This window comes from Alosa alosa, chromosome 17, assembly GCF_017589495.1.
Source record: "Alosa alosa isolate M-15738 ecotype Scorff River chromosome 17, AALO_Geno_1.1, whole genome shotgun sequence".
Classification (NCBI taxonomy): domain Eukaryota; kingdom Metazoa; phylum Chordata; class Actinopteri; order Clupeiformes; family Clupeidae; genus Alosa; species Alosa alosa.
This window is the reverse complement of record NC_063205.1, coordinates 31,248,578-31,264,344: the sequence shown is the minus strand read 5'-3', so window position 1 is coordinate 31,264,344 and position 15,767 is coordinate 31,248,578. Positions and strand designations below refer to the sequence as shown.

The 15,767-nt window shown below is 38.2% G+C and overlaps 1 protein-coding gene across 2 annotated transcripts in view; it reads left to right on the top strand.

Moving 5' to 3' along the window:
• Window positions 1-14,306, top strand: part of scyl2 (SCY1 like pseudokinase 2) — a 97,415-nt gene extending 83,109 nt beyond the window's left edge. For both annotated transcript variants that reach the window (XM_048267591.1, XM_048267590.1), the window contains one exon: window positions 11,931-14,306. In XM_048267591.1, coding sequence (XP_048123548.1) covers window positions 11,931-12,575 — 645 coding nt within the window. In that variant the 3' untranslated portion in view covers window positions 12,576-14,306. The remainder of the gene's footprint in view (window positions 1-11,930) is intronic.
• The last annotated feature ends 1,461 nt before the right edge of the window (window positions 14,307-15,767 follow it).

Genomic DNA, 15,767 nt, shown 5'->3' with positions numbered 1-15,767 from the left:
TAATATTAAGTTATTTTATTACAAATCCGAACACTAAAAAATTACACTATTAGGCTTGAAATGATCCCAAACACTTACAGATTATGACACAATTTTCCAAAAAACCCTCAACAAATCCAGAAAGACAAAATGACCAATTTATTGGTAAAATTCCACAAGTCTCCATTGACATTAGTGCAGCAAGGGCTTACTCTGGTCTGCATAAAGGGGGATTTCCCCCCCTCCCCCTTGCAATAATCGAACACGGAAATTGTCGAACGTTTGCGCCTCTCGCTCCGCTTGAACCCTCTCTGTACCCACTGTAGCTAGTTAGCTAAGTTAGCTAAGTCACATGGTTAGCATAGTTAGCATGTTAGCATGCTAGTTAGCATTTTTAGCAAAACTGCTTAAAATGATTAGCTAAGTTAGCTAAGTCACATGGTTAGCATAGTTAGCATGTTAGCATGCTAGTTAGCATTTTTAGCAAAACTGCTTAAAATGATTAGCTAAGTCAGCTAAGTAACATGGTTAGCATAGTTAGCATGCTAGTTAGCATTTTTAGTAAAACTGCTTAAAAAGATTAGCTAAGTCAGTTAAGTAACATGGTTAGCATAGTTAGCATGTTAGTTAGCATAGTTAGCATAACTACTAAAAATGATTAATTAAGTTAGCTAAGTAATATGGTTAGCATAGTTAGCATGTTAGCATGCTAGTTAACATGGTTAGCATAACTGCTAAAAATGATTAGCTAAGTTAGCGAAGTCACATGGTTAGCATACTTAGCATTTTAACATTGTTAGCATGTTAGTTAGCATAGTAACTTGGTTAACATTATTATCTTTGTTAACATAGTTAGCATAACTTCTAGCAAACATTAGAGCCATTTCAAGTGTCAGTTATCGTCAACTATCTACCTAAATAATTTAACCATTTAAACTATCCACTTATTTAACTGTTCAGTCATTCAAACTATATTAAACCTCATCTACCTAGCAACCAATATAGTTTGTTTTTACTCTGTATGATATTTTACATCATATTTTTGCATTTTCATGCACTGTATTTCCTTCAGGAAATGCTTTTCTAGTTTAATTTGCTATTATTCAGGCCTATACTAGATGGCTAGTTGCCAAGGCCCAGTTTCAACTCGTCTCATTTTTGACTTGCTTGCTGAAATCTATTCTATTTGAGGGCTAGTTTGTTTTAGATTATTTTCATTTTGGGCTTAAGGTTTAGGGCATTTGGTACGTGGCACGGATATTTTTCCTTGAGTAGACTACAAGTGAGCAATGTAAAAATCAGTTGGGTTGTAGACGTTGGGTGTGGAAGGTTACTAGTTTGATTGCTTTATCTGTAAATTAAATGAATGCTTTTTCAACGACTTTTCAATGATTTTTTCAGAATTTCTTTGATTTGAATATTTTTTGGTAATGCGTCGTGTAGGTCTTAAATTTCAATCTTTATGGTCTTAAAATGTCTTAAAAAGGTCTTACATTTGGAGTCACGTGGGATCGCCGAGCAAGATGGCTACACATTAGAGCGGTCCAGAATAGTCACCGAAATAATGTAATATATCTGTCGATATCTCCTCATTTACGACTATTTCAGCAATACTTCAGTAATACTTAATAGTTCCTTCAACAACTTATCCGTCAAATATACATTATCATGGCTTCGTCTAAGTATTTCAAAGGTACACGTGGAAAGGCTGCCATGGAGACTGGTGGTGCTAGCCCAAAAAGCCCTGAGCAAAATGTTAGCTTGGAAAATATTTTCAGTGAAGTGAGTAAAATGAGCTCTACACTGAATGCAGTGGCTTCGGACATATCAACTATTAAAGCGACTACAACGGAACTGAAAAATGCTGTAAGTGCCATTCAAGAGTGGCTGACTGAGGCAGAAACGCGAATATCCGAAGTGGAGGACACTACTCAACAGTTGGTTGGCGACCAACAGGTGCACTGCAAACGTATAGACACGTTATGGAACCGTGTAAAAGATTTAGAAAACCGAAGCCGCCGTAACAATATTAGGCTGCTAGGTTTGAAGGAGGGTGCCGAAGGAAACAACTTAAAGGCCTGCATTGAAAGGATTTTGTCTGAGGGCTCAGGTATGGACATTGACAGTGAATTTGAGATTGAAAGGGCACATAGATCTCCTGGATACCGTCCGGAGGACAACCAACCACCACGTCTAATTCTTACGTTCATCTGCGAGAGAGAGGGTGCTTAAGGCAGCGAGAGAGAAAAGGGGAGCAACATGGAACGGATGCGCGCTCTCATTTTTTCCTGATATGACCAAGGAACTGGCGGAGAGCAGAAAAGCTTTTGCCTCGGCCAAACAACTACTGCATGCCAAAAAAGTAAAGTTCACCTTCGCATTTCCTGCGACACTATGATTCACGTGGAATGGGAGGAATAGGAAGTTTCAAGACGCGACGGAGGCTGTCAAGTTCATTGAGCAACGAATAACGGATGGCGCAGCTGATGGAGAAGACGATATTGCTGAAGATTAGCGTAGGCCTACAATGACAATTATCACTAATGGAGAGTTTGAGAAAGGTATGGTGTGACTGGACGGTTTTTTTGTGTAGTTATCTGAACCTAGGGAAGCTGGACGTTTCTCAGACCAAATCAGATTTTCTTTTTGTTTTGTTTTCTTTTGGTATTTGGACTTATTTAAAAAGGGAAGACTCTCCAGTTAGTAGGAGTCTCCTGTGTGTGAATATGTTTTCTTCTACTGATAAGGGGTGGTTATTGTTGACCAGTTTGGTCGTGTTTGTTCACATTTTGATTAGGAAATTATTCAGTGTTGGTACAAAAATTCTGGTACTGTTTCAAGAAGGTCAGACAAAATGGAATTGCCTTTATATGCTCTATATCTTAATTTGTTTTCCATAAGGAATGAATGGCATATAACTCTTATGTTAAGATAGTGTCCTGGAACATAAATGGATGCGGAAATCCAGTAAAAAGGAAGAAAGTTCTCTCATATCTTAAGCTTCAACAAACAGACATAGCATTTATTCAGAAAACACACATAACAGATGATGAGGCTAAGAAATTTAAAAGAGATTGGGTGGGGCAAGTTTTTTACAGTTCTTTTTTCCAGCAAAAAAAGTTCTCATTTTGGTTCACAAAATGTTAAACTTCTCATTAGTAAGGGAATTTAGGGATGCAAATAGTAGGATTTTTTTGTCTTGATACCATTATAAACGGCATGGAATTAACACTCTGTAACATTTATGTCCCCAACAAAGATGAGCCTTCTTTTTTCCACGAGGTTAATAGCATACTGGGGAATGCCTAAGGTAAAACCATTTTAGCAGGAGATTTTAACATAGATAAGTTTTGGATAGTACATTAGATAAAAGCAGAATTACCCAAACCATAACACCTAAGGATAGAGCAGCTATTCACATGATGATGAGAGACGATGGTTTAATTGACATATGGCGCTTGGTCAATCCAAGCAAACGTGAATATTCTTTTTACTCTCATTGCCACAAGTCCTTTTCACGTATAGATATTATTTTGGTCTCTCAAAATCTAGTCAACTCGGTCATCGACAGCACCATAAATGCCATCTCCTTGTCTGACCATGCACCCGTTGCACTTTGTATAAATATACAACCAGACAAAACCAGGCGAGGTAGATGGAGGATGAACACCTCCATGCTGCAAGACATGATATTCCGTAATGAACTGGCAGAAGATTTATCATCATTTTTTGAAATCAACATGGGTAGTACCGATAGTGTAGCAATGGTATGGGAAGCATCAAAAGCTCATGTTAGAGGTAAAATCATAGCACAAACTTCTAAAAAGAAAAAAGAGTACATTAACACTGTTAAAAAATTGGAAGCAGAAATAATCATAATGGAGAGAGAACTGTCCAAACATTATTCAGACAGTCTGTTCAATGATATTTGCAAATCTAAACTCAAAATACAAGAAATATTTAATAAAAAGGCAGAATATGCTTTATTTAGATTGAAAACAACATTTTATGAAGCAGGAGAGAAAACGGGCAGGCTTTTGGCTAGACAGCTTAAGGAGCAAAACTCTGCTCATGTAATTCCTGCGATAAGAAGAGAGGGTTCGCTAATAACATCTTCCAAAGGAATTAATGAAGTTTTTACGAGAAGCTCAATAGATCAGAAGGTATGCCAAGCGAAACATCATTGCAGACTTTTCTCCACCATAACTCTTCCAAGTCGATCATCTCAACAGGTAGACATTTTAGATAAACCAGTTTCACAAGAAGAGGTCATAAAGGCTATTCAAGCTATGAAAACAGGGAAATCACCTGGAACCGACGGGTTTCCTGTTGAATATTATAAAGAGTATACAGACATAATTTCTCTAGTTCTGACTAAGGTGTACGAAGAGGCTTTTCAGACCGGCTCACTTCCACCATCTCTGAACGACGCACTTATATCACTGATTCCTAAAAAAGGCAGAGACCATACAGATCCTGCCAATTTCAGGCCAATTAGCCTACTTAATGTAGATAGCAAAATACTGGCCAAGGTTCTGGCTTTGAGGCTAGAAAAAGTTTTACCAGACATTATACACTCTGACCAGGTTGGTTTCTTACAGGGTAGATCTTCTTCTGATAATTTACGAAGGCTTATACACTTGATATGGTTGAACTCCTCCAGCACTGCACCAGTGGCCACTGCACCAGTGGCCAGGAGGGGGTAGCGACCATAAGCTAATGCTTTATGCTGACGACATACTTTTTCTAACCAGTGACCCACAAAACTCCCTACCTGCCTTAATGGAGACCATCGATGAATATTCTCATCTTTCAGGTTATAAAATTAATTGGACCAAATCTGAAGTAATGCCAATATCCAAACATTGTCATCCACATGTAATGACACAGTATAACTTTAAATGGTCCCAAAAGGGCATGGTCTACCTGGGTATCAAGTTGAGTCCAGACTTAAGTGAAATGTCTGCATTAAATTATGACCCATTGCTTAAAAAAATCAAGACCTAAACTTAAAACTGACCTTATGTGGCAAAGTAAATGTCATCAAAATGGTAGTTGCACCACAAATTAACTATATATCCATGATGCTCCCGCTCAGCATACCAGAACATATTCTTAAACAGCATGATAATCTCATCAAGGAATTTCTTTGGGCGTGGAGGAAACCTAGGTTTAAAATGAGCAAACTGTTTGCACCTAAAGATAAAGGTGGGCTGGGTTTACCTGAGATTAGACTGTATAACTTGTCTTTTGAAATGGCTAAGATAGCTAAACACTGGATTGGAGGGGTGTCTGGTTTAAAATGAGCCACCATAGAGGAGAGTCTGGCCAAACCTTTTCATCCTATACAGGTATTATCCCAAAAGGTGACTGGTTTAGAAAGAGATAAAAACCCAATTATTAAGCACTCTAGGGAGGTTTGGGCAAAAATTCACAAGCTACATAAAATCTCACATCACAAACAGCAATATGCCTCACTATGGCTTAACCCAGAAATTAAAATAGGGAAACAAACAGTGTTTTGGAAAAGGTGGGTAGAGAATGGACTTCATACAATTAATGACCTCTACAAAGATGGCATTTTTAAATCTTTTGCTGAGCTAACTCAGGAGTATGATCTCAGAGAGAAAGGTGACTTTTGGAAATACCTGCAGATTAGACACTGCATAATGGGAAAAAGTCAGCCAATAAAGGAAGACAATCCAGTAGTTGATTATTTCCAATAGCCACGTAATCATAAAGCATCAGTATTTTACAATAAATCCATCTGTTTGACCAGTAGCACATGTGAAAATCTAAGAATAATTTGGCAGAGGGATCTTGAGTGTGAAATTGATGAAGATAATTGGGAGCAAATTCTGGCAGATAATGGTAAATATATTAAAGAAATTAGATGTAGATTTATTCAAGACAAAATCTTACACAGATTTTATTGGACACCATGCAGACTTTTTAGAATAGGACTAATAACTAGTAATATATGTTGGAAATGTAAAAAGGAAACAGGCACATTTCTGCATCTCATGTGGGATTGTGCTATGGTCAAGCCATTCTGGTGTAGAATATTGGGGTTTCTTGAGACGTGGATAGGAGTGGACCTACCAGTGTGCCCACGCTTATGTCTTCTAGGAGATAAAAATGTAATACCACAGCTGACAAAAGATGTTCACTCAGTGCTGATGGTTGGGTTGACCTCAGCTTCTAGAATTATACTACGACATTGGAAGTCACCTATAAATCCAACATTCCAGGACTGGAAAGTTTTAATGAGCCAGACAGTGTCGTATGAGGTCATGCTTGCTAGAATAAAGGGTAGAGGACCGGTGGTATTGGGTAGCTGGGATTTCTTTGCAGAGTATCTGACCTCTGGACTTGTACTTTAACTACTGGGATGTGCTAGGAAGACTATGTACATTCATCTTCTCTTCTTTTATGTTCTTGTATGGTGTTTATTAGATTAGATTATACTTTGTGCTTTATCTTTATTCACTTATTTATTTTTCTTCTTCTTCTCAACCAGGAACACTTATCTAAATATGTTCATTTAACTGTCTGACCGTGCTTGTCTTTTCTTTCTCTTTTTTATTCTTTGTGTGATGTACCGAATGAGATATGTACCACAATTGTTCAAATAAAAACTTTAATTATAAAAAAAAAAAATCTTAAATTTGACTTATTGAAACCTGCAAGAACCCTGTAAAAACAGCCCCTCAATAGCACAGCCTCTCCACCATAATTCTCATGAGGTATGGGGTTCTTTTCAGTATAGTCATTCTTCTATACTCCAAACACACCTAAAGTGTTCCTAGCCAAAAAGCGCAATTTTCATGTCATCTGACAATAGACCACACTTCCAGACAAAGTCACTGTACCATTCAGTAACTCCTGCCATTTACATTGGTAATTAAATGACTGGACAGGCGTTTACCTAGCATGCCCTCTAAATAAGCTATTAGCAGTGAGGTCACTTTTGAAGATTATTTGGGGGACTAAGTGACCCCAAGATGACACCTTTGTCTGTAACTCTCCAATAGTGGTCCTTATGGAGTTTTTTGCCTATTTTTAGCATGATAAATGCAAATGACCTGAAGTTACCACTCACTGTCAATGACATGTGCAGAGTAGGCTACCCTAACACCAAGGTAATGTGTGGAATACCACCTATGATTTATCCTTTTTTGGCCATTCAAACGTAATTACTAGGTTGTTGCCTTTTCTATGCAGTAGGTGGCAGTCCAAGATAAGAAATAGCAGTTCAAGAAAACAAACCAAATAGTAGGAACAACGATATTAAAGCAGCATAGCCTACAAGTGCTAACAGAAATGTAATGTGTGAAGTTATTGGAATGGAAATAAATGTAACCACCTTCTACATACTTTTGAAGACATTTTGTTTCAAGTGTGCAACAAATGTATTCAATTTATTAAGGGAGTTTGTCGGTTAGTTAGTTAGTCGGTCATATGGTAACAAAACATTAGCAAAGTTAAGACAAGGCTGGCGGCTAGCATTATCCTCATCAGTGTGCTAACTCGTAGGCCTAACCTAATTGTTTTGTATTGAGGTGCTACTTCAGACTTGACAAACTCCTATGGGAGGCAATGGAAATTCCTTTCTGCAGAAATAGTAGATTGATGCTCTTGTCAACAGTATTGGTCTGGCCGTTCTTTTTAAAACGTGGGCCTAGGCTAAATGTTTCATTCAAAGCAGTGCTTTCTCGTCTGCTTCCTTCAGTCACGATAGCCAGACTGCACTGGGTCAGATGTCACTATGAAATGTGATTATTCAGTGATCAAAATTGAAACGAGTTATTTCAGAAATTAGTTAATCCAAATTAACATGTTATTTTGACAGCCCTAATATATATATATATATATATATATATATATATATATATATATCTCAGCTTTAACAGCGTTAATCGCAATGCGATTAAGGACCAAGCATATTGCGTTAATTGTTTTTAATCACATTGATTGCGTGCCGACAAAATATTTTTTATTTTAGGCTACACAGTCACTTCTGTTATCAACGATCCTCTTTGGCTGCTACTGTTTTGACCCTTTGATGCACTGTTGTCCTCAAACAGCCACAGACACTTCCTAGTAGTCTTCTGCCTAGTCAGTAGTCCTGTGGTCATGGAGATGACAAACACCAATGCAGTTCTGAACGGTCGGCTGTATGGCGCTTTAAAGCGCTGCGGACACCGGCACCGACATGAGTGCAGCACACGCTTTCGACATTCAGTTACATTGGATTCCATTGTTCTCAATACAACTCCACACACCAGCATTGCACCGCCACCGTGTAAATTATGATCTAGTTCTATTTTTGTTTTTCTATTGTTATGCACTTCATTGAAATGTGCAGTAGGCTACATTTTGTACATGCACTTGTACATATTTCTCAATATGAAAGATCTCTCTCTCTCTCTCGGCCAGATGTATTAACGCTTTTGCGCCCACTTCAGGCGTATTTGTTTCGCAATGTGCGTGTAAAATCATTGCGAGGTATGTACAAACAGGTGGCAATGATGTAAAAGCGCAAACTGCCTGTCGCAGGAGCTGAAAGTGGCAGATTGCATTTGTCATGTCATGCATATGCATTCATGGGAGGATCCAGGGGAAAGTGGGAGTTTAGCGTAAAAAGATGGGAGGGGAAGAGTAAAGAGCGCCTAATTATGTATTCCGCGGTATGTACAAAGACTGCTCCTGAAAGCACAGGTCTATTCTGCGCCTAAATACTTCCGCCATGTAAAAGCAGGTGTTAATCCAAATTGCAGTTCAATGCGTCAATAAGAGAACCTTTCAAAGACAACAGAATCGCTATTTAGAGCACCAGTTTTTGTGGTGAAAGTATTTGTACTACCAAAAGCAACCTTAACTTTCGTTGGCCTTTCGAATGTCTTACTTTCACTTTCACGTCATTCACTTAAACTTTCCTACTTGCTACATTTGACCAATCTTCCATAGCCTACGTGCACAAGTAGTTTGAGTAGAACTACTGATCTTTATTATCTCCCTGCTTGTTTACATCTTTATCATGTATGGTATTATTTCATGATCGCTAAACGTTTGATTCTTTTTAACGTTTATGGGCGGAGAAAGGCAGAGAAAGGCGCAGTTTACACTAAGGATTGAACGATTGATAAATACGATGGAAACTTGGGTCTGACAGCGTTCGCAATCTGCTGTGTCCATGACGCTGATAACGCTAAATTCGCAAATATACGTACATCTGGCCCTCTCTCGCTCTCTCTCACTCACTCACTCACTCACTCTCTCACTCTCTCTCTCTCTCTCTCTCTCTCTCTCTCTCTCTCTCTCTCTCTCTCTCTCTCTCTCTCTCTCTCTCTCTCTCTCTCTCTCTCTCTCTCTCTCTCTCTCTCTCTCTCAATTCTCTATTTTACCCCTTCCCCTTCCCCTTAGTTTTGCGCGTGCACGTGAGACGAAGGGCTATCTCAATTCTCATTTTGATCGAGGGGTAGGGATAAGGGCAAGGGGCCCGTCCCATTTCTCCCCCCTTAAAACTTCCACTTGGTTTTGATTGCCCTCAACATTTAAAGCCCCCTCGACAAGGGAAGTGGAGGTTAAGATCTTTCCCTATGAATTGGGACACCACTATATGCAAATTAGCGTAGCGAACATGCTCACCCTACGCGGCGCAGCACCGGCGTGTCGCCGGTAGTAGCCTGCTACTATTTTCATTCAGGAACATGCCCATTCCAGCGGTCAATGTTGTGTGGGCTGTGCTGGTTTATCTACGTCTGGTTAATCAACAAAGATATTCGTGTTCATGTGAACGCCAGAACACACACCTTAAATTTTGACGAAACTACCCAGATCAGATATATTAACGTTATTTGATGGGCAGACTCTCTCAAAGCACTTAGCAGATATCATAACATCGTCAGATAGCTTTGTGAGATATTTTCTAACATTAGTGTTCAAAACAGTCCATCAGATGTGCATCAAACTAACATATTCCAACATATTTTGAAATTTTAATATGCTTATTTGCGAAAATATATGAAAAATGTGTCCGGCTCGCTGAGCTCGCACGGTATCCTGGGTAATTTCATCTCCCACTTCGTTTTAAGCCTGCATCGGTCCTGGCTATATTTTTAGGATTGATTTTAAGGGGAAAATAGCACTTCCCCTTGCTCCCTAAAGTAATGGGACACCCTAGCCCTACACGTGCACGCGCAAAAATCTAGGGGTAGGGGAGGTATTGGGACGGGCCCCAAGTAAGATCGGGAGCTTACTTGAAACCGAGGGGTAAGAGAAATACCCAACATACACCGCTCACACCGGAAAAATAAGCACACCGAGAGATTCATTGACATGAAATGTTGGCATTAATAAGGATTATAAAATTAAAATGGTAATTGTTTTATGTTGCATTCAATCTTGTGACCATATATTGAAGGTCCTGTTCTTCACAAGGAAGTTTTCAAAAAATCGCTGTTTTGTGAATGTTAACAGCACATCATTATTTGCGCAAATGTCTCGCATTTTACATATTTCCATGTCTACCCCGCGAATTGGCAGCATACCATGTCAGAAATGTAAAGTCCAACAGCAGCTAAATTAAGCTGAACTTTTTACATTTCGTCTGATATGAATACTGCATATTGCTGCCGACTCCTCGCATAGGCTATTACAGGTAGCGATTGCTTCTGATGTCAAGTAACGACCATTTGGATATTATTGTAAAATATCAAAGGAGTTGTGGGATGTTTACATAGCATACTGCATGTTTATTTTGTCCCCCATCCCTGTTTCATTCACCCGGACCAAGGTAGGCTGCGAACGAACATATATATAGGCACGTTCAGCTGTTGTTGAAATAATTCCTGAGCGGTTTTATTCGAGCTGAAAATGCAATTATAGCCTATTTGACAGAAGACAGGTTGCTAGTGACAAAATATTAGCTTTCAGTGTGGTACGATCTCTGTAAATTACGTTAATTCAAGTGTTTCAATCATCCAGCTCTCCCTTATGGTTGGCTAGTGGTATCTCATTTCCAAGGGGAATATTCTTCACCCCTATGTCTTGCCACTCGGTTTCGAGGGACAAGGGCTAGGGGTAAGATGAAGGGATAGGGGAAGGGGAAGGGGTAAAACAGAGAATTGAGATTGGCCCTTTCTTTGCTTTCATTCGATTCCCAATCAAGATACACTGGTGAGACTTTCTTTACATTGTTAATATGGACTTATGGAAAGTTCAGAAATGAAAAATAATAGAATTTTAATCATGTGATAAAATATGGGATTAATCACGATTAACAATAGAAATTCAGCGATTGATCATGAATAAAAAATAGTTTGACATCGAATTAATTACATACTATGTGATTAATTCATCTAAATTAATCGCATATATAATTTTTGCCGTGAAAGTATTTTAAATATTTAAATTCAAATGAATCATTGAATAATCAGCATTAGTGACATTAAAGTTCAAAAACTCTTTTATTATTATTTTCACTGTTCAAATAATGGCCATAATAATCTATGATGAATCTAATAATCAGATATAACCTAGGGGACACAATGAAAATAAATTAACACTCCCCTCAATGTCAACACTACAGTATTTCTTTCTATTGATGTGTGACTTAAGAGTTGACGAACTCCAGTGATATGCAAATTCCTTGCTGCAGACATTGCAGAGGACTATTTTAATCAACACCTTATTATTATCAACACCATCAGGCCATTTTTGAAAAGTAAATGTTCCAGTCAATGATCTAGGCAGCACATTTTCTTCTTCTCTCCTTCATTTTACAGTCTAATGGTTACTGACTAGACCGGCTCGGGGTCAAAGGTCATACGGAATCGATTAATCTGCGTTATTTTTTTTAATCAGTTATTTTTTCTCAAATTAATTAATCGAAATTAATCAGTTATTTATTTATATAATATATAAACATGTTTATTTATTTTTTCTAGACCAAGGACCTTACCAGCAGTTTACTGAGCAACATGACAACATTGGGCCACCTGTCTTTAAGCTCCACATCTACGTCAACGCCTGTTCAAAGCAGCAAAACATCGACTGCCTTCCCTCTGACTGCTACCAAGAGTGGCATGAGCACTATGGAGCCCATGAGTAATGGTCTCACTGCACCCATGGGTTTCCCATCAGTGGGATTGGGTCGGGGTATGTGTCCAGCAACACCAGCCATTTACGGAGGCATGGCTACCACAACCAGCACACCTAATTTCAGCGCACTTTCACAGAACCAACCCCAGCCTGGAAAGGCTCCGGACATGTCCGCTTTGGATTCTCTTTTCATCCCCAACAAACCCAAAGTCAGTCTGAATCAAATGGCACCGAAACCAACTCCAGGGACAACCACCCCATCACCTTGGGTAAACCAGTTTGGATTGAGCCATCCATCTCAGACTGCTCCCATGCAAGGAACTGCCATGGGTATGGCATCAGTTCAGAGTGGTTTTGGTGTGCAGGCTAATCCCTTCTTCAATCCCCATAACTTTGTCCAGCCAGCTGTGAACACGCCAGCTTTGTCCACCACTGGCATGCTCAAACACAGCGCCTCTGTCAACAATGATCTAAAAGACCTCTTTGGATAACCTTGGAAAGACCAAAAGATAAGTAATTACTGTACTCTAAAGTGTTGGGGGGTGGGGGGATTAGCTGTGTAATCAAGGTTTTGGTCTTACTTCAACTATTCATGGTAGATTCATTTAAGATTACTTTGTTGTTGATGGTTTTTTCCCCCCTTTGTCAAGTATGGCTCACTGGACAGCATTGAAACTGGGTATATATTTGGTCCATACATACAATATTGATTCTCATGTACATATATATGTGGTATAAAACCACTATATATCGATCATGTTTTTTTTTATTGCCTAACAAATATGCACAAAGGCTTTGACACAGACACAGAAATGTTGAAAATATTTGATTATGTTTATTGTGATGCAGTGATTGGTTGTTTGTATATTTTTCATCTTTGCCATTGCTTTTTTCTTATTCATTTTTTTCTGAGTCATGTCTTTGATGTGAGGAGGTTGTAGATGCATGGAATGACATATCATTTCGAAACAAAGTTCTTTGAGGGCATCCAGGACATGGGTCTAGCAACTTGGAAGCTTGTCACCTTTGCATAGATAATGCTGTAGTGAACAATCAAGTCTATGAGTGTAAGACAGTTGAACCTGAGTGTGAAGTTGTGTTTAAAATAACCGATGTCTTATGTGCTCCATTTATTTGGGTTCACTTGTTTTAAGTCTCAGTGAATATAGCTAGTTATGTTCTGTACAGATCAGTTTCTGATTGAGTCCTATTTATCTGAAATCTAGCTCAAGAATCTCTTCAGAGTCAATACCTGAGCAGCTTAAATGGATATTCATTGTTATCATCATATGATAACACTTGTTTGAGTATTTTCCTTGGTTTTTGGTTATTGGGTGTGACGGTCATGTTACTGCAAATTTTGATGAGAATATACAGTGTTTTATTAAAATGTTTTCCAGGACATAGGATTGCCTGTCCATGTAAATCCTTGGTGACCAGACCACCACCAGCTATGTGTCGCCCATCTTTAAGGCTGTCAGTAATTGTTTGACATACCAGTTAAACAATATGTTCAAGCACTGTTATGGCATTTTAATGAAGGTAAACTTTGTGCGTGCTTTGCAGTAAAATGAAGCACAGATTTTGCTGATAAATGAAGCCTTAAGAGAATGTGTGTGCAATAGGAAGGTTTCTGCTGCTGTCCATGTGTAGCAGTCATATTTGATTGATTATATTCATACACTTTTTTAGATATAAATAGCCGATGGGGTGTATTTATCAAGACAATTCCATAACCTTTTCCATTCCTCAAATTCTACTATCAATCCAAACTGAATTCTTTAATTCCTTCTGTAATAATGACTAGATAAACCACCTCATGAGTTGCCTTTATTTCTGATTACATGAAGTCAGTACTGGTGGGCCGGTCATCTGAGGCTTGTGGCACACAGGAGCAAGACCCCATTAGATGTACTGACTATTAGGGTCCAGTTGATGTTCAGTATGGTTATGGGATATTTGTAGCACCATCACAGTAATACTGTGGTCTAATCTCAGTGAACACAAAAATATGAATTTATCTTGTATTTATCATTTAATAAGTCATGCAGAGAAAAGTACAGTACAGTTATCAGAATATGTAGTGCTACATTTTCATCCTTCATAAAAATATTTTGATCATTAAAAAAATGTACATACTGCCAATGTTAGTCTGATCTATATGACTTATCCATCATATTTGAGAACATCACAATAAAATGTATTTAATGTGATTGACTCTACCCATTCCACATGTCCAATATATCAGTCTGTGAAACATTTTGGTTTTGATGTTTCCTCTATCCTCTGATGGGATTTTTCCTTCTTGATTTTGTGCTTATTACAGGTGGTCATTTCTTCATATGACAGTCATATGATTTACAAAATTTGATATTTTTATTTGAGTGCTATGCACTGATATAATGTGCTGCACGGTAACAGTACAAAACTCATTGGCAGGTGAAAATGTCTTTTAATTTTTGTTGTGTGAGAATTGGTGGTTATATACTGAATGCTCACATTCTCCCTGTGGTTTTACAAATGGGTGGTGGTCTTTAGACATTAGTCCTGCTTTTTGTTTGCACGATTGCAAGCTTCTGGAGTAGACCTATTCTCTGTGGACCATTTAGCTGAATGTGCCAGCATTGTGGGTGTAAAAAAAAAAAAATCAGCATGTTGGCAAGGAACAGGGTACTGAGGGGGCAAGTACAGAGCCCCGTCACTCATTTTTATCAAAATCAATTGTCTTATTTATAGAAAACTCCAATGTATGTAGCCAGGTCTGGACTGGGACAAGACATTTTTGGCCCAAGCAACCCACCACTGTTTGTTAGGATCTTTTCTCTATTAGCTGATACAAAAATAAAGATATTTTTTTTTTTGTATTGAGATTGAGGTGAAAAGTGAGAGAGGAAGGAGATGGATGAGGAGAAAGGGACTTCCAAGGTCTAATTTGGTAACTGAATCTTCAAGCATAGTCAAAAATACACACATAAACAAGAAGAGCTGGCAGCAAGGAAAATAGTGAGAAGGGAGTATATATAATAGCAAAAAAAGCTGAGAAAAAGAGATTGAAAGAGGAGACTGTTTACCATTGTTCCCGGCTCCACATACAGTACCTGAGAGATGTGGAAGTACAGTACCCTCCAGAATTATTGGCACCTCTGTTAAAGTTGATTAAAAATGGGTATAAAATAATCTGTTGGTGATTTATTGTAATCTCACAATGAAAAAAAAAACAGGAAAATCCAACCTTGAAGAAAAGCTAATTTATTTTGAGAAAAAGGAAAATATCATAAAGAAATAAACATTTTTAACTAAAACACGTTGCTCACAATTATTGGCACCCCTGAAAAATCTTACACAAAACCTAACAGAAGCATTTTCCTAACTAATTTCAATTTATTTACGTTAATCAGAGTGTCTGTGAACTTTCAGAAGTAGTTCATGACTTTCTTTTTCACTATAGTATGAAAATAGTCACACAGAGGCTAAATCTTCTAGTCATTTTTCAGCATCGGAAAGACGAGAATACACTAAATTTAAATAAAAAAGACGTGTTGACATGTAAGTCAGAGAATGTCTATGACAACTAGGTACTGAAAATGCCTATATTTACAGTTAAAACAATGATTAAAAGGTTCTAATCATCTGGAAATGTGACACATGCTTGGACAAAGACCCATGGTTATCTTGCCCCCACG